This window comes from Oncorhynchus keta, chromosome 26 (assembly GCF_023373465.1).
Source record: "Oncorhynchus keta strain PuntledgeMale-10-30-2019 chromosome 26, Oket_V2, whole genome shotgun sequence".
Classification (NCBI taxonomy): Eukaryota; Metazoa; Chordata; class Actinopteri; order Salmoniformes; family Salmonidae; genus Oncorhynchus; species Oncorhynchus keta.
In genome coordinates, this window is record NC_068446.1 from 36,973,819 (window position 1) to 36,992,068 (window position 18,250).

General features: G+C 46.8%; 1 protein-coding gene across 1 annotated transcript in view; it reads left to right on the forward strand.

The window, feature by feature from the left end:
* LOC118359333 (dual specificity protein phosphatase 8-like) overlaps nucleotides 1-18,250 on the forward strand; it is a 113,919-nt gene that overhangs the window by 30,006 nt on the left and 65,663 nt on the right. Inside the window, exon 2 of the mRNA XM_035737838.2 lies at nucleotides 7,061-7,199. Within this exon, the coding sequence (XP_035593731.2) occupies nucleotides 7,061-7,199 (139 nt within the window). The remainder of the gene's footprint in view (nucleotides 1-7,060; nucleotides 7,200-18,250) is intronic.

Here is an 18,250-nt window from a genome sequence, read left to right on the forward strand (position 1 = left end):
GTTGTTACTGTGATGCACACTGTGGTATTTCACCCAGTAGATATGGGAATTTATCAAAAGTTGATTTGTTTTTCGAATTCTTTGTGGGTCTGTGTAATCTGAAGGGAATGTGTGTTTCTAATATGGTCAAACATTTAGCAGGAGGTTAGGAAGTGCAGCTCAGTTTCCACCTCATTTTGTGGGCAGTGTGCACATAGCCTGTCTTCTCTTGAGTACCAGGTGTCCTTTCGGCGGCTTTTCTCTATAGCAAAGCTATGCTCACTGAGTCTGTACATAGTCAAAGAGTTCCTTCATTTTGGGTCAGTCACAGTGGTCAGGTATTCTGCCACTGTGTACTTTCTGTTTAGGGCATTTTTTTTTTTAGGGCAGTAGTTTGCTCAGTTGTTTTGTAAATTCTTTCCAATGTGTCAAGTAATTATCTTTTTTGTTTTCTCATGATTTGGTTGGGTCCAATTGTGTTGCTGTCCTGGGACTCTGTGGGGTCTGTTTGTGTTTGTGAACAGAGCCCCAGAATTCTGCATGCAGTCTCAATTTGGTGTCCATTTTGTGAATTCTTGGTTGGTGAGTGGTACCCAGACATCACAACCATAAAGGGTAATATCTCTCTATCGCCCTCTCCCTGCCTCTCTCTCACTCCTCTCTACCTTTCTCCATTGTACCTATGCAACACCTGCATTGTTAATGGTAAAAACAGCAGTATAGTAGTGTAGTGCTGCTGCCTACTGGCTGGTGAAGGGGGAGGGACTGAGTCTTTTCATATGCTGCAGTATGTCAACTCCAGAGGTTATTGACCTCTAACAATGCAGTAATCATTCTCTCTCTCTCTCTCTCTCTCTCTCTCTCTCTCTCTCTCTCTCTCTCTCTCTCTCGCTCTCTTCAATTCAAGGGCTTTATTTTCATGGGAAACACATGTTAACATTGCCAAAGCAAGTGAACCCAGATGGTATCAGTGGACTCAGATGGTATCAGTGGACTCAGATGAAATCAGTGGACTCAGATGGTATCAGTGGACTCAGATGGGTATCAGTGGACTCAGATGGGTATCAGTGGACACAGATGGGTATCAGTGGACTCAGATGGTATCAGTGGACTCAGATGGTATCAGTGGACTCAGATGGGTATCAGTGGACTCAGATGGTATCAGTGGACTCAGATGGTATCAGTGGACACAGATGGGTATCAGTGGACACAGATGGGTATCAGTGGACTCAGATGGGTATCAGTGGACACAGATGGGTATCAGTTAACTCAGATGGGTATCAGTTAACTCAGATGGTATCAGTGGACTCAGATGGGTATCAGTGGACTCAGATGGGTATCAGTGGACTCAGATGGGTATCAGTGGACTCAGATGGGTATCAGTTAACTCAGATGGTATCAGTGGACACAGATGGGTATCAGTTGACTCAGATGAGTATCAGTGGACCCAGATGGTATCAGTTAACTCAGATGGTATCAGTTAACTCAGATGGGTATCAGTTAACTCAGATGAGTATCAGTTAACTCAGATGGTATCAGTGGACACAGATGGGTATCAGTTGACTCAGATGAGTATCAGTGGACCCAGATGGTATCAGTGGACTCAGATGGGTATCAGTGGACCCAGATGGTATCAGTGGACTCAGATGGTATCAGTGGACCCAGATGGTATCAGTGGACTCAGATGAGTATCAGTGGACTCAGATGGTATCAGTTAACTCAGATGGGTATCAGTTAACTCAGATGAGTATCAGTTAACTCAGATGGTATCAGTTAACTCAGATGGGTATCAGTTAACTCAGATGAGTATCAGTGGACTCAGATGGTATCAGTTAACTCAGATGGGTATCAGTTAACTCAGATGAGTATCAGTTAACTCAGATGGTATCAGTGGACACAGATGGGTATCAGTTGACTCAGATGAGTATCAGTGGACTCAGATGGGTATCAGTGGACTCAAATGGGTATCAGTTGACTCAGATGGTATCAGTGGACTCAGATGGGTATCAGTGGACTCAAATGGGTATCAGTGGACTCAGATGGTATCAGTTAACTCAGATGGGTATCAGTTAACTCAGATGAGTATCAGTTAACTCAGATGGTATCAGTGGACACAGATGGGTATCAGTTAACTCAGATGGGTATCAGTTAACTCAGATGAGTATCAGTGGACTCAGATGGTATCAGTGGACACAGATGGGTATCAGTTAACTCAGATGGGTATCAGTTAACTCAGATGGTATCAGTGGACACAGATGGTATCAGTTAACTCAGATGGTATCAGTTAACTCAGATGGGTATCAGTTGACTCAGATGAGTATCAGTGGACCCAGATGGTATCAGTTAACTCAGATGGTATCAGTTAACTCAGATGGTATCAGTGGACTCAGATGGGTATCAGTGGACCCAGATGGTATCAGTTAACTCAGATGGTATCAGTTAACTCAGATGGGTATCAGTTGACTCAGATGGGTATCAGTTAACTCAGATGAGTATCAGTGGACCCAGATGGTATCAGTGGACTCAGATGGGTATCAGTGGACTCAGATGGGTATCAGTGGACTCAGATGGGTATCAGTGGACTCAAATGGGTATCAGTGGACTCAGATGGTATCAGTGGACTCAGATGGGTATCAGTGGACTCAGATGGTATCAGTGGACTCAGATGGGTATCAGTGGACTCAGATGGTATCAGTGGACTCAGATGGGTATCAGTGGACTCAAATGGGTATCAGTGGACTCAGATGGTATCAGTGGACTCAGATGGGTATCAGTGGACTCAGATGGGTATCAGTGGACTCAAATGGGTATCAGTGGACTCAGATGGTATCAGTGGACTCAGATGGGTATCAGTGGACTCAAATGGGTATCAGTGGACTCAGATGGTATCAGTGGACTCAGATGGGTATCAGTTAACTCAGATGGGTATCAGTGGACTAGCTTGGTATCAGTGGACTCAGATGGGTATCAGTGGACTCAGATGGTATCAGTGGACTCAGATGGTATCAGTGGACACAGATGGGTATCAGTGGACACAGATGGGTATCAGTGGACTCAGATGGGTATCAGTGGACTCAGATGGGTATCAGTTAACTCAGATGGGTATCAGTTAACTCAGATGGTATCAGTGGACTCAGATGGGTATCAGTGGACTCAGATGGGTATCAGTGGACTCAGATGGGTATCAGTGGACTCAGATGGGTATCAGTTAACTCAGATGGTATCAGTGGACACAGATGGGTATCAGTTGACTCAGATGAGTATCAGTGGACCCAGATGGTATCAGTTAACTCAGATGGTATCAGTTAACTCAGATGGGTATCAGTTAACTCAGATGAGTATCAGTTAACTCAGATGGTATCAGTGGACACAGATGGGTATCAGTTGACTCAGATGAGTATCAGTGGACCCAGATGGTATCAGTGGACTCAGATGGGTATCAGTGGACCCAGATGGTATCAGTGGACTCAGATGAGTATCAGTGGACCCAGATGGTATCAGTGGACTCAGATGAGTATCAGTGGACTCAGATGGTATCAGTTAACTCAGATGGGTATCAGTTAACTCAGATGAGTATCAGTTAACTCAGATGGTATCAGTTAACTCAGATGGGTATCAGTTAACTCAGATGAGTATCAGTGGACTCAGATGGTATCAGTTAACTCAGATGGGTATCAGTTAACTCAGATGAGTATCAGTTAACTCAGATGGTATCAGTGGACACAGATGGGTATCAGTTGACTCAGATGAGTATCAGTGGACTCAGATGGGTATCAGTGGACTCAAATGGGTATCAGTTGACTCAGATGGTATCAGTGGACTCAGATGGGTATCAGTGGACTCAAATGGGTATCAGTGGACTCAGATGGTATCAGTTAACTCAGATGGGTATCAGTTAACTCAGATGAGTATCAGTTAACTCAGATGGTATCAGTGGACACAGATGGGTATCAGTTAACTCAGATGGGTATCAGTTAACTCAGATGAGTATCAGTGGACTCAGATGGTATCAGTGGACACAGATGGGTATCAGTTAACTCAGATGGGTATCAGTTAACTCAGATGGTATCAGTGGACACAGATGGTATCAGTTAACTCAGATGGTATCAGTTAACTCAGATGGGTATCAGTTGACTCAGATGAGTATCAGTGGACCCAGATGGTATCAGTTAACTCAGATGGTATCAGTTAACTCAGATGGTATCAGTGGACTCAGATGGGTATCAGTGGACCCAGATGGTATCAGTTAACTCAGATGGTATCAGTTAACTCAGATGGGTATCAGTTGACTCAGATGGGTATCAGTTAACTCAGATGAGTATCAGTGGACCCAGATGGTATCAGTGGACTCAGATGGGTATCAGTGGACTCAGATGGGTATCAGTGGACTCAGATGGGTATCAGTGGACTCAAATGGGTATCAGTGGACTCAGATGGTATCAGTGGACTCAGATGGGTATCAGTGGACTCAGATGGTATCAGTGGACTCAGATGGGTATCAGTGGACTCAGATGGTATCAGTGGACTCAGATGGGTATCAGTGGACTCAAATGGGTATCAGTGGACTCAGATGGTATCAGTGGACTCAGATGGGTATCAGTGGACTCAGATGGGTATCAGTGGACTCAAATGGGTATCAGTGGACTCAGATGGTATCAGTGGACTCAGATGGGTATCAGTGGACTCAAATGGGTATCAGTGGACTCAGATGGGTATCAGTGGACTAGCTTGGTATCAGTGGACTCAGATGAGTATCAGTGGACTCAGATGGTATCAGTGGACTCAGATGAGTATTAGTGGACTCAGATGGTATCAGTGGACTCAGATGAGTATCAGTGGACTCAGATGGGTATCAGTGGACTCAGATGGTATCAGTGGACTCAGATGGGTATCAGTGGACTCAAATGGGTATCAGTTGACTCAGATGGTATCAGTGGACTCAGATGGGTATCAGTGGACTCAAATGGGTATCAGTGGACTCAGATGAGTATCAGTGGACTCAGATGGGTATCAGATGGGTTCAGTGGACTCAGAATGGATGTCAGTGAACTCAGATGGGTTCAGTTAACTCAGATGGGTTCAGAGGACTGCTGTACTGGAGGTTGTGTTTAAACGCAGACTCAGTGGTCAGGTTGAGATGCTCTCTCCCCTCTCAGATGGGTTCAGTTAAGTAGGTGGTCAGGTTGAGATGCTCTCTCCCCTCTCAGATGGGTTCAGTTAAGTAGGTGGTCAGGTTGAGATGCTCTCTCCCCTCTCAGATGGGTTCAGTTAAGTAGGTGGTCAGGTTGAGATGCTCTCTCCCCTCTCAGATGGGTTCAGTTAAGTAGGTGGTCAGGTTGAGATGCTCTCTCCCCTCTCAGATGGGTTCAGTTAAGTAGGTGGTCAGGTTGAGATGCTCTCTCCCCTCTCAGATGGGTTCAGTTAAGTAGGTGGTCAGGTTGAGATGCTCTCTCCCCTCTCAGATGGGTTCAGTTAAGTAGGTGGTCAGGTTGAGATGCTCTCTCCCCTCTCAGATGGGTTCAGTTAAGTAGGTGGTCAGGTTGAGATGCTCTCTCCCCTCTCAGATGGGTTCAGTTAAGTAGGTGGTCAGGTTGAGATGCTCTCTCCCCTCTCAGATGGGTTCAGTTAAGTAGGTGGTCAGGTTGAGATGCTCTCTCCCCTCTCAGATGGGTTCAGTTAAGTAGGTGGTCAGGTTGAGATGCTCTCTCCCCTCTCAGATGGGTTCAGTTAAGTAGGTGGTCAGGTTGAGATGCTCTCTCCCCTCTCAGATGGGTTCAGTTAAGTAGGTGGTCAGGTTGAGATGCTCTCTCCCCTCTCAGATGGGTTCAGTTAAGTAGGTGGTCAGGTTGAGATGCTCTCTCCCCTCTCAGATGGTCACTGACCACACAACAGTTAAGACGGGGAACAACAGTCTTTTACAGGTGTTGTAGATGTGTTAGAAACATGACACGACATACTGTACACATCCATCCATTCTGGACTCATCCATCCATTTTGTACTCATCATTCATTCTGTACTCCTCTATCCCGATGGGTCAGGAAAAACATGATACATTAGTCACCTGTGTATCTGTCGGCCAAGACACTCTGGTACGGCTGCTGTGTAACATGAAGCACAAACACACATTGACACACACACACTGACACACACACACACACACACACACACACACACACACACACACACACACACACACACACACACACACACACACACACACACACACACACACACACACACACTGAGGCACGCACACAAACACACACTATTGCAGAGTAATAGACTCTCTGATACACACTGTAGACCTGTGTGTCTACCATGACCCACTGCATGGTAAAGCTCACAGAGAAAGACAAAGGGGCCACTCAGCAGTGAACAGTAGTCTTGGAGGAAGTGTTGTTTTGCCGAGCAGCTATAGTGTAGTCTTTATGCTATCTGAAGGTCGGAGGGAGCACATGAAAACAACACGAAGAAAAGGGTTAAAGAACCCCCTTTCAGTGGTGGTTTAGAGCTGCAATGCGATAGGCTAGGCTCTGGTCATGTGACTAAAACCTGCCTGACAACATGGAGAAGGAGCCTGACTGGCGTGTCACACACACAGCATAGACAAACACAGGCGCATGCTCGCATCTCTTCCTCTTTTACAAACACATTGTGACAAAGCCTCTACAGCATGCTGATGCATTGAAGGTGCTTGAACTGTCCATTTACACACATGAATGTTTTGTATTTAACAGATAATATGTCCTCCTTATTTAGCCGTTATTTACTGTTACAGCATCGCTTCCTGGATATCAATGTGAAAATCCCTTTAGATTTTTTTTTAACTCTGTCCAGATGGTGTAATACTTTGCTATGTTCCCAAATGTTGTTTCGGTAACCCCATGCATCACCCACCCAACCCCCTCTATATCATAAGATTTCAAAATGAAGATAAATGTGTGTTTTAATACAAACAGCAGTTTTTATCAGTGCAACTTTTTTTAGTCATGGGTTATGACAACTTCATATTCCTTTTGCAATGAATGATACTAACCCTAACCTCCATTGACATCTTCTTGCTCACTGGTGTTTCTACAGGTTGAGATGGGCAGGAAACAGGAAGTGGTGGTATACGACCAGAGTTCCAAAGAGGCGGGGCAACTGTCCAAAGACGGCTTTGTCCACATCTTGCTGGGCAAACTGGAGGGCACCTTCCATCGAGTCTCCCTGCTCACAGGTAGGCACTTGCTGTGTGTGTGTGTGTGTGTGTGTGTGTGTGTGTGTGTGTGTGTGTGTGTGTGTGTGCGTGCGTGCGTGCGTGCGTGCGTGCGTGCGTGCGTGCGTGCGTGCGTGCGTGCGTGCGTTGCTGTGTGTGTGTGTGCGTGTGCGTGTGTTGCTGTGTGTGTGTGTGTGTGTGTGCATGCTTGCGCGTGTGTGCGCGTGTTGCTGTGTGTGTTGCTGTGTGTGTGTGTGCGTGTGTTGCTGTGTGTGTGTGTGTGTGCGTGCGTGCGTGTGTGCGTGGGAACCACCATCCTGGAATCAGTGTTTACAAGCCGATGGTGTTTCACAGCTAATCCAAAGTCAGTTCCTGTGTGTATATAACAATGTGGCCTGCATTGAACAAGTAGGCATGGTGCAGTGTGCTTCTGTTTGGACAGCAGGTATCACTAGTGAGCATCATCTGTAATCGTGTTCATCATTCTTTCACTCACTCATTACATGTTCTACTCACACATGGTTAATAATGCATTTATTTATTATATGACATATTGGTCACTCTGTCGATGGAAGGAAGGAATAGCAAAATAGTCATTGTGAACATCTATGAGTTTTGCATTGCAAACCTCTCCTAAGAGTCCCCCACCCCTCTCTCTTTCACTCTCCAAGCCCTTTGAAATTGAGGCTTAAGCTTAAATTCAAATATGAATACCTGTTTCTCAAATCAGCCAGTCTTATTTTCCATGCTTAATAGCTTTTTCCTTTTGGCTGGTAAGCACCCTCAGAGTTAGAAAGGAGGCCTGACGCGGGTATTAATCTGAGACTTAATACCTTCTCAGTATCTATCTAGGACTGCAGCGCTGCAGAGAGACAGTGGCAGTAAGCACACAGATGCTCACACACACACGCAATAATCTCCCTCACTCAGGATTGGGAGAGAGACAGTGTGTGTATGTGTGTGAGTGTGCATGTGTGTGTGTAAAGATGTTTCCTACCAATACAAATCTCCAAAAGCATAGTAAGATTCACACATATTCACACACACACACATATTCACACACACACACACAAAGTAAGCCTGGAATGTTCCATTTCAGCTTTTTGATGAGGCTACCACCTATCCCTCTTAAAAAAAGACCCATCAGCGATTCTCTTCTCAGTCTTTCTGCATCTCTCTCTCTCTCTCTCTCTCTCTCTCTCTCTCTCTCTCTCTCTCTCTCTCTCTCTCTCTCTCTCTGTGTGTCTCTCTCTCTCTCTCTCTCTCTCTCTCTCTCTCTGTGTGTCTCTCTCTCTCTCTCTCTCTCTCTCTCTCTCTCTCGCTCTCTCTCTCTCTCTCGCTCTCTCTCTCTCTCTCTCTCTCTCTCTATGTGTGTCTCTCTCTCTCTCTCTCTCTCTCTCTCTCTCTCTCTCTGTGTGTGTGTCTCTCTCTCTCTCTGTGTGTGTGTCTCTCTCTCTCTCTCTGTCTCTCTCCCTTTCTCTGTGTCTCTCTCTCTCTCTCTCTCTCTCTCTTTCTCCCGTTCTCTGCTGTTTCCACGACAACAGTGGAAGAGAATATGCTGGTGGATGATTCAACCAATGGGAAAGACTTTTGTTTTGTGAAATCAGGGTCAGTGGTGTTAACAGTCATAGTGGAATAATGTGTGTGTATGTGTCTGTATGCATGCATTCGTGTGTGTGTGTGTTTCGGGGTCATGTGCGTTAACAGTGGTCTCTGTTAACAGTGGTCTCAGCACTGGCAGGGTAGCATGGAAGTGACGGTCTCAGAGGTCAATCTGTGCCAGCTTGACCATCTGACGTCTGGTCACACGTCGTGTGACATTGGTTCTGGCGTCTGGTCACACGTCGTGTGACATTGGTTCTGGCGTCTGGTCACACGTCGTGTGACATTGGTTCTGGTGTCTGGTCATCCGTCGTGTGACATTGGTTCTGGCGTCTGGTCATCCGTCGTGTGACATTGGTTCTGACGTCTGGTCATCCGTCGTGTGACATTGGTTCTGGCGTCTGGTCATCCGTCGTGTGACATTGGTTCTGGCGTCTGGTCACACGTCGTGTGACATTGGTTCTGGTGTCTGGTCATCCGTCGTGTGACATTGGTTCTGGCGTCTGGTCACACGTCGTGTGACATTGGTTCTGACGTCTGGTCATCCGTCGTGTGACATCTGGCGTCTGGTCACACGTGACATTGGTTCTGGCGTCTGGTCACACGTCGTGTGACATTGGTTCTGGCGTCTGGTCATCCGTCGTGTGACATTGGTTCTGGCGTCTGGTCACACGTCGTGTGACATTGGTTCTGACGTCTGGTCATCCGTCGTGTGACATTGGTTCTGGCGTCTGGTCACACGTCGTGTGACATTGGTTCTGGCGTCTGGTCACACGTCGTGTGACATTGGTTCTGGCGTCTGGTCATCCGTCGTGTGACATTGGTTCTGGCGTCTGGTCATCCGTCGTGTGACATTGGTTCTGGCGTCTGGTCACACGTCGTGTGACATTGGTTCTGGCGTCTGGTCATCCGTCGTGTGACATTGGTTCTGGCGTCTGGTCATCCGTCGTGTGACATTGGTTCTGGCGTCTGGTCATCCGTCGTGTGACATTGGTGACATTGGTTCTGGCGTCTGGTCACACGTCGTGTGACATTGGTTCTGGCGTCTGGTCATCCGTCGTGTGACATTGGTTCTGGCGTCTGGTCATCCGTCGTGTGACATTGGTTCTGGCGTCTGGTCACACGTCGTGTGACATTGGTTCACACGTCGTGTGACATTGGTTCTGGCGTCTGGTCACACGTCGTGTGACATTGGTTCTGTTGGTTCTGGCGTCTGGTCACCCGTCGTGTGACATTGGTTCTGGCGTCTGGTCACACGTCGTGTGACATTGGTTCTGGCGTCTGGTCACACGTCGTGTGACATTGGTTCTGGCGTCTGGTCACACGTCGTGTGACATTGGTTCTGGCGTCTGGTCATCACGTCGTGTGACATTGGTTCTGGCGTCTGGTCACACGTCGTGTGACATTGGTTCTGGCGTCTGGTCACACGACATTGGTTCTGGCGTCTGGTCATCCATCGTGTGACATTGGTTCTGGCGTCTGGTCATCCGTCGGTGACATTGGTTCTGGCGTCTGGTCATCACGTCGTGTGACATTGGTTCTGGCGTCTGGTCACACGTCGTGTGACATTGGTCTGGTCTGGTCACCGTCGTGTGACATTGGTTCTGGCGTCTGGTCACACGTCGTGGACATCACATTGGTTCTGTCTGGTCACACGTGTGACATTGGTTCTGGCGTCTGGTCACACGTCGTGTGACATTGGTTGGTCATCCGTCGTGTGACATTGGTTCTGGCGTCTGGTCACACGTCGTGTGACATTGGTTCTGGCGTCTGGTCACACGTCGTGTGACATTGGTTCTGGCGTCTGGTCACACGTCGTGTGACATTGGTTCTGGCGTCTGGTCATCCGTCGTGTGACATTGGTTCTGGCGTCTGGTCACACGTCGTGTGACATTGGTTCTGGCGTCTGGTCACACGGGTGTTAATTGCCGTTTTTCACCTGTTTCTCTTCTTCAGTCTTCAGCATCAGAATTAGACCTTCAGTTAACAAAGTTTTTTTATTTCCCCCATCCTCTATCCCTATCCTCAGATTCATTTAACAGTTATTCTGGTTTAATTGTCTCAGAATACCCAGGGAATACCCCCCCCACCCCCCCCCCCCACACAGTCTTCAGGGAACAGGGCCTGATTTATGATGTCATTAACGGTGCCAATGACTTCATACCCGAGGGATGGCTTGATGTGGGCCCAACAGCTCACACACTCACTCACTCACACACACAATTATAAACATGTAGACGGATACACACACTCACTCACTCACTCACACACACAATTATAAACATGTAGACGGATACACACACACACTCACTCACACACACAATTATAAACATGTAGACGGATACACACACACACTCACTCACACACACACAATTATAAACATGTAGACGGATACACACACACACTCACTCACACACACAATTATAAACATGTAGACGGATACACACACACACTCACTCACTCACACACACAATTATAAACATGTAGACAGATACACACACACACTCACTCACTCACACACACAATTATAAACATGTAGACGGATACTCACACACACACACACACAATTCTAAACATGTAGACACACATAGCAGCACAGCGCTCCAAGGGAGATAAAGGAAGAGGGACGGCTAGGATAGAGAGATGAAAAGAAAATGAGCCTTTAAATGGGATAGACAGAGTGAATAAAGGAATAATTGCAGCAGTTTGGTCTCGCTGTCTGGGGGAGAGTGGATTTACTGCCTAAACTGTAATGTACACACAGGCATGTTGAATGGAGGATTAAAACGCACACGTGCTGCTATGGACACACACACGCACACACAGTCCTACCAGGGCCAGTCCAGTCCCCATTGGGTGGATTGGCCAGTTTGTTTGTTACAGTGGTTAGCTGACAACAACACTAGAGCATAGCTCTTATCCCATTGTTCTTACGTTAGCATAGCTATCATAGGAGAGAGAGAGGGAAAGAGAGAGAGAGAGAGAGAGAGGAAGCCAGAGAGATGTTTGTATGAGCAATGCAGGCATGACTATAAAATCTAATAAAATGTTATGTGTCATATGCGCCAAATACAACAGGCCACAACCTTATCTTGAAATGCTTACTTACAAGCCCATAATCAACAATGCAGTTGAAGAAATGGAGTTAAGAAAATATTGACTAAATAAACTAAAGTAAAGTAGAGAGAGAGAAAAAAAGGAGGTTGTAGAGGGCGTCATCTAGCGTTAGCAGAGGTAGAGAGATAGAAATTAGATGGGGGGGAGACAAAGGTAGTGTCAGGACCTGGTTACGAACCCGGGTCTCCGGAGTGAGAAACAGTCACTTAACCAACTGAGCCACGAATAGTCGGCAGAACCCAGAAGATGATGCAGACACAGCAGTACTTGAGACGGTGTATTTAATGAAGTAAAAAGTGAAGTTCTTCAGGAAAACATGTAACTCCACAACCTCAAAAGGAATTCCACAAGAACAAAGGTAATCCTCCAAGACAAAAAGGTAAATCCACAAGGTGGAAGGTAAAGCATAAAAAAGCCTCAAAAGATACTCAAAAATAAATAAACAAGAACAAAAAACAGAATTCCACAAGAGAGTCTACCGGGATCAACAAGAGTTCACAGAATACTAGGGCTGGGTGCTAACATACAAACACAGAGCAAAGAACTGAGGAAAACTAAGGGTTTAAATACAATCAGGGGAAACGAGGCACAGGTGCAAATAATAATGGGGATCAAGGGAAAACAAAAGGTCAAAAAGCACAATGGGGGCATCTAGTGACCAAAAACCGGAACAACCCTGGCCAAATCCTGACAGGTAGGGTCCCACCTTATGTGGATAGTCTGGATAGATGGTCTACAGATGGTCATACTATCAACACACTATCTGTTAATAAGCAACTGCTTGTCTAAGGTTACGGTTAGGGTTAGCGTTATGTGCCCTCTGCAGATGATGAGAATGTGTCCTCTGCAGATGATGAGAATGTGTCCTCTGCAGATGATGAGAATGTGTCCTCTGCAGATGATGACAATGTGCCCTCTGCAGATGATGACAATGTGTTCTCTGCAGATGATGAGAATGTGCCCTCTGCAGATGATGAGAATGTGCCCTCTGCAGATGATAAGAATGTGCCCTCTGCAGATGATAAGAATGTGTCCTCTGCAGATGATAAGAATGTGTCCTCTGCAGATGATGAGAATGTGCCCTCTGCAGATGATGAGAATGTGCCCTCTGCAGATGATAAGAATGTGTCCTCTGCAGATGATGAGAATGTGCCCTCTGCAGATGATAAGAATGTGTCCTCTGCAGATGATGAGAATGTGCCCTCTGCAGATGATGAGAATGTGCCCTCTGCAGATGATAAGAATGTGCCCTCTGCAGATGATAAGAATGTGTCCTCTGCAGATGATGAGAATGTGCCTCTGCAGATGATGAGAATGTGCCCTCTGCAGATGATGACAATGTGCCCTCCAGATGATGACAATGTGTCTCTGCAGATGATGAGAATGTGTCCTCTGCAGATGATGACAATGTGCCCTCTGCAGATGATGAGAATGTGCCCTCTGCAGATGATAAGAATGTGCCCTCTGCAGATGATAAGAATGTGCCCTCTGCAGATGATAAGAATGTGTCCTCTGCAGATGATGAGAATGTGCCCTCTGCAGATGATAAGAATGTGCCCTCTGCAGATGATAAGAATGTGCCCTCTGCAGATGATAAGAATGTGCCCTCTGCAGATGATAAGAATGTGCCCTCTGCAGATGATAAGAATGTGTCCTCTGCAGATGATGAGAATGTGCCCTCTGCAGATGATAAGAATGTGTCCTCTGCAGATGATGAGAATGTGCCCTCTGCAGATGATGACAATGTGCCCTCTGCAGATGATAAGAATGTGCCCTCTGCAGATGATGAGAATGTGCCCTCTGCAGATGATGAGAATGTGTCCTCTGCAGATGATGAGAATGTGACCTCTGCAGATGATGAGAATGTGTCCTCTGCAGATGATAAGAATGTGCCCTCTGCAGATGATAAGAATGTGCCCTCTGCAGATGATGAGAATGTGCCCTCTGCAGATGATAAGAATGTGCCCTCTGCAGATGATGAATGATGATGAGAATGTGCCCTCTGCAGATGATGAGAATGTGCCCTCTGCAGATGATGAGAATGTGCCCTCTGCAGATGATGAGAATGTGTCCTCTGCAGATGATGAGAATGTGCCCTCTGCAGATGATGACAATGTGCCCTCTGCAGATGATGAGAATGTGCCCTCTGCAGATGATGAGAATGTGCCCTCTGCAGATGATGAGAATGTGCCCTCTGCAGATGATGAGAATGTGCCCTCTGCAGATGATGAGAATGTGCCCTCTGCAGATGATGAGAATGTGCCCTCTGCAGATGATGACAATGTGCCCTCTGCAGATGATGAGAATGTGCCCTCTGCAGATGATGACAATGTGCCCTCTGCAGATGATGAGAATGTGCCCTCTGCAGATGATGAGAATGTGCCCTCTGCAGATGATGAGAATGTGCCCTCTGCAGATGATGAGAATGTGCCCTCTGCAGATGATGAGAATGTGCCCTCTGCAGATGATGACAATGTGCCCTCTGCAGATGATGAGAATGTGCCCTCTGCAGATGATGACAATGTGCCCTCTGCAGATGATGAGAATGTGTCCTCTGCAGATGATGAGAATGTGCCCTCTGCAGATGATGAGAATGTGCCCTCTGCAGATGATGAGAATGTGCCCTCTGCAGATGATGACAATGTGCCCTCTGCAGATGATGACAATGTGCCCTCTGCAGATGATGACAATGTGCCCTCTGCAGATGATGACAATGTGCCCTCTGCAGATGATGACAATGTGCCCTCTGCAGATGATGACAATGTGCCCTCTGCAGATGATGAGAATGTGCCCTCTGCAGATGATGAGAATGTGTCCTCTGCAGATGATGAGAATGTGCCCTCTGCAGATGATGACAATGTGCCCTCTGCAGATGATGAGAATGTGCCCTCTGCAGATGATGACAAGATGATGACAATGTGTCCTCTGCAGATGATGAGAGAGATGATGAGAATGTGCCCTCTGCAGATGATGAGAATGTGTCCTCTGCAGATGATGAGAATGTGTCCTCTGCAGATGATGAGAATGTGCCCTCTGCAGATGATGAGAATGTGCCCTCTGCAGATGATGAGAATGTGCCCTCTGCAGATGATGAGAATGTGTCCTCTGCAGATGATAAGAATGTGCCCTCTGCAGATGATGAGAATGTGCCCTCTGCAGATGATGAGAATGTGCCCTCTGCAGATGATGAGAATGTGTCCTCTGCAGATGATAAGAATGTGCCCTCTGCAGATGATGAGAATGTGCCCTCTGCAGATGATGAGAATGTGCCCTCTGCAGATGATGAGAATGTGCCCTCTGCAGATGATGAGAATGTGCCCTCTGCAGATGATGAGAATGTGCCCTCTGCAGATGATGAGAATGTGCCCTCTGCAGATGATGAGAATGTGCCCTCTGCAGATGATGAGAATGTGCCCTCTGCAGATGATGAGAATGTGCCCTCTGCAGATGATGAGAATGTGTCCTCTGCAGATGATGAGAATGTGCCCTCTGCAGATGATGAGAATGTGTCCTCTGCAGATGATGACAATGTGCCCTCTGCAGATGATGAGAATGTGTCCTCTGCAGATGATGAGAATGTGTCCTCTGCAGATGATAAGAATGTGTCCTCTGCAGATGATGAGAATGTGCCCTCTGCAGATGATGAGAATGTGCCCTCTGCAGATGATGAGAATGTGCCCTCTGCAGATGATGAGAATGTGTCCTCTGCAGATGATGACAATGTGCCCTCTGCAGATGATGACAATGTGCCCTCTGCAGATGATGAGAATGTGTCCTCTGCAGATGATGAGAATGTGCCCTCTGCAGATGATGACAATGTGCCCTCTGCAGATGATGAGAATGTGCCCTCTGCAGATGATGACAATGTGCCCTCTGCAGATGATGAGAATGTGCCCTCTGCAGATGATGAGAATGTGCCCTCTGCAGATGATGAGAATGTGCCCTCTGCAGATGATGAGAATGTGTCCTCTGCAGATGATGAGAATGTGTCCTCTGCAGATGATGACAATGTGCCCTCTGCAGATGATGACAATGTGCCCTCTGCAGATGATGAGAATGTGCCCTCTGCAGATGATGACAATGTGCCCTCTGCAGATGATGAGAATGTGACCTCTGCAGATGATGACAATGTGCCCTCTGCAGATGATGAGAATGTGTCCTCTGCAGATGATGACAATGTGCCCTCTGCAGATGATGAGAATGTGCCCTCTGCAGATGATGAGAATGTGTCCTCTGCAGATGATGAGAATGTGTCCTCTGCAGATGATGAGAATGTGCCCTCTGCAGATGATGAGAATGTGCCCTCTGCAGATGATGAGAATGTGTCCTCTGCAGATGATGAGAATGTGCCCTCTGCAGATGATGAGAATGTGCCCTCTGCAGATGATGAGAATGTGCCCTCTGCAGATGATGAGAATGTGCCCTCTGCAGATGATGAGAATGTGCCCTCTGCAGATGATGAGAATGTGCCCTCTGCAGATGATGAGAATGTGCCCTCTGCAGATGATGAGAATGTGCCCTCTGCAGATGAGAGTATGTGGAGAGAGAGAATAGGAGAGGATGGAGAGAGCAAGAGACAGCGGTGCAGCTTCCGAGTGAGCAAGCTCTGCAGATGTGGAGAGATGAGGACAAAGGCAGAGATTGGAGATAGAGAGAGCAGTAGAGAGGTAAGGGGAGATGCAGGTGTGAGAGTGTGTGTGTGGTCTTCAGATGTGCAGTGACTGTTTTTAATCTCTCTCAAGTGCCATCTGCCTGTTTTTTTTTCTCAGGATTACTAAAGCTACACACCAAAGTGGAAGGAGAGAGAGAGAGAGAGAGAGAGAGAGAGAGAGAGAGAGAGAGAGAGAGAGAGAGAGAGAGACGGGCAGAGATTGGCAATCATCAAATCTGTATGCTACTTGCAAGATCCATCCAAAGCGCTGTACATTGTGTGCAATCATTACTCCACCACCAAGATCCATCCAAAGAGCTGTACATTGTGTGCAATCATTACTCCACCACCAAGATCCATCCAAAGCGCTGTACATTGTGTGCAATCATTACTCCACCACCAAGATCCATCCAAAGAGCTGTACATTGTGTGCAATCATTACTCCACCACCAATGTGTAGCAATGACGTCAGGAAACACGGAAGCCATTTTGAGCCAGAATGGTCAGCACACATTTAGTAATGGAGAAGGGCAACATCTTATGAGTTCCAACCCAACTTTGCTATTTAAATCAAATAAAGCGTTATTGGTCACATACACATGGTAAGCAGATGTTATTGCAAGTGTAGTGAAATGCTTGTGCTTTTTGTTCTGACAGTGCAACAATATCTAGCATGTAATCTAACAATTCCACAGCAACTACCTAATAGACACATATCTAAGTAAATTAATGGAATAAGAATAGATACAAAACTTTGGGGTCACTTAGAAATGTCCGTGTTTTTGAAAAATGTTGGTCCATTAAAATAACATCAAATTAATCAGAAATACAGTATAAACCTTGTTAAGGTTGTAAGTTACTATTGTAGCTCGAAACGGCAGACTGAAGATGTCGTACAACGCTGTATACTACTCCCTTCACAGAACAGCACAAACTGGTTCTAACCAGAATAGAAAGAGGAGTTGGAGGCCCCAGTGCACAACTGAGAGGTTCATTAAATAGTACCTGCAAAACACCAGTCTCAACTTCATCAGAGAAGAGGCAACTCTGGGATGCTGGCCTTCAACGCGCGGGGGGGGGGATTTTAGGTACTCTTTGAAGAGTTAGGATTTCAGATGTTTTCAGAAGATGGGAAGAGACTGCTGTCCTAGCTTCAGGGGGAAGCTGGTTCTACCATTGGTGTGCCAGGACAGAGAAGAGCTTTGACTGCCCCCATAGGGGTCAGAGGGCCAAGAGACCAGAGGTGGCAGAACGGAGTACTCGGGTTGGGGTTGTAGGGTTTGAGCAGAGCCTGGAGGTAGGGAGGGGCAGTTCCTCAGTTCCTCGTAGGCGAGTACCATGTCTTGTAGTGGATGCAAGCTTTGACTGGGAGCCAGAGGATTGCATGAAGGAGCAGGGTCACATTGGAGAACTTAGGAAGACTGAACACCAGGCGGGCTGTAGTGTTCTGGATAAGTTACAAGGGTTTGATGGCACAGCAGAATGGAGACAGAATGGAGACAAGTTCCTGGATTAGGACCTGCGCCTGTTCCTGTGTGAGGTTGGTTCATACTCTACAGATGTTGAAGAGTATCAACCTGCAGGAGGGAGTCACTGCTTTGATGTTTGCAGAGAACGACAGGGTGTTGTCCAGAGTAACGCCAAGGTTTTTGCACTCTGTGAGGGGGACACGGGGGAATTGTCAACCTTGATGGAGAGGTCT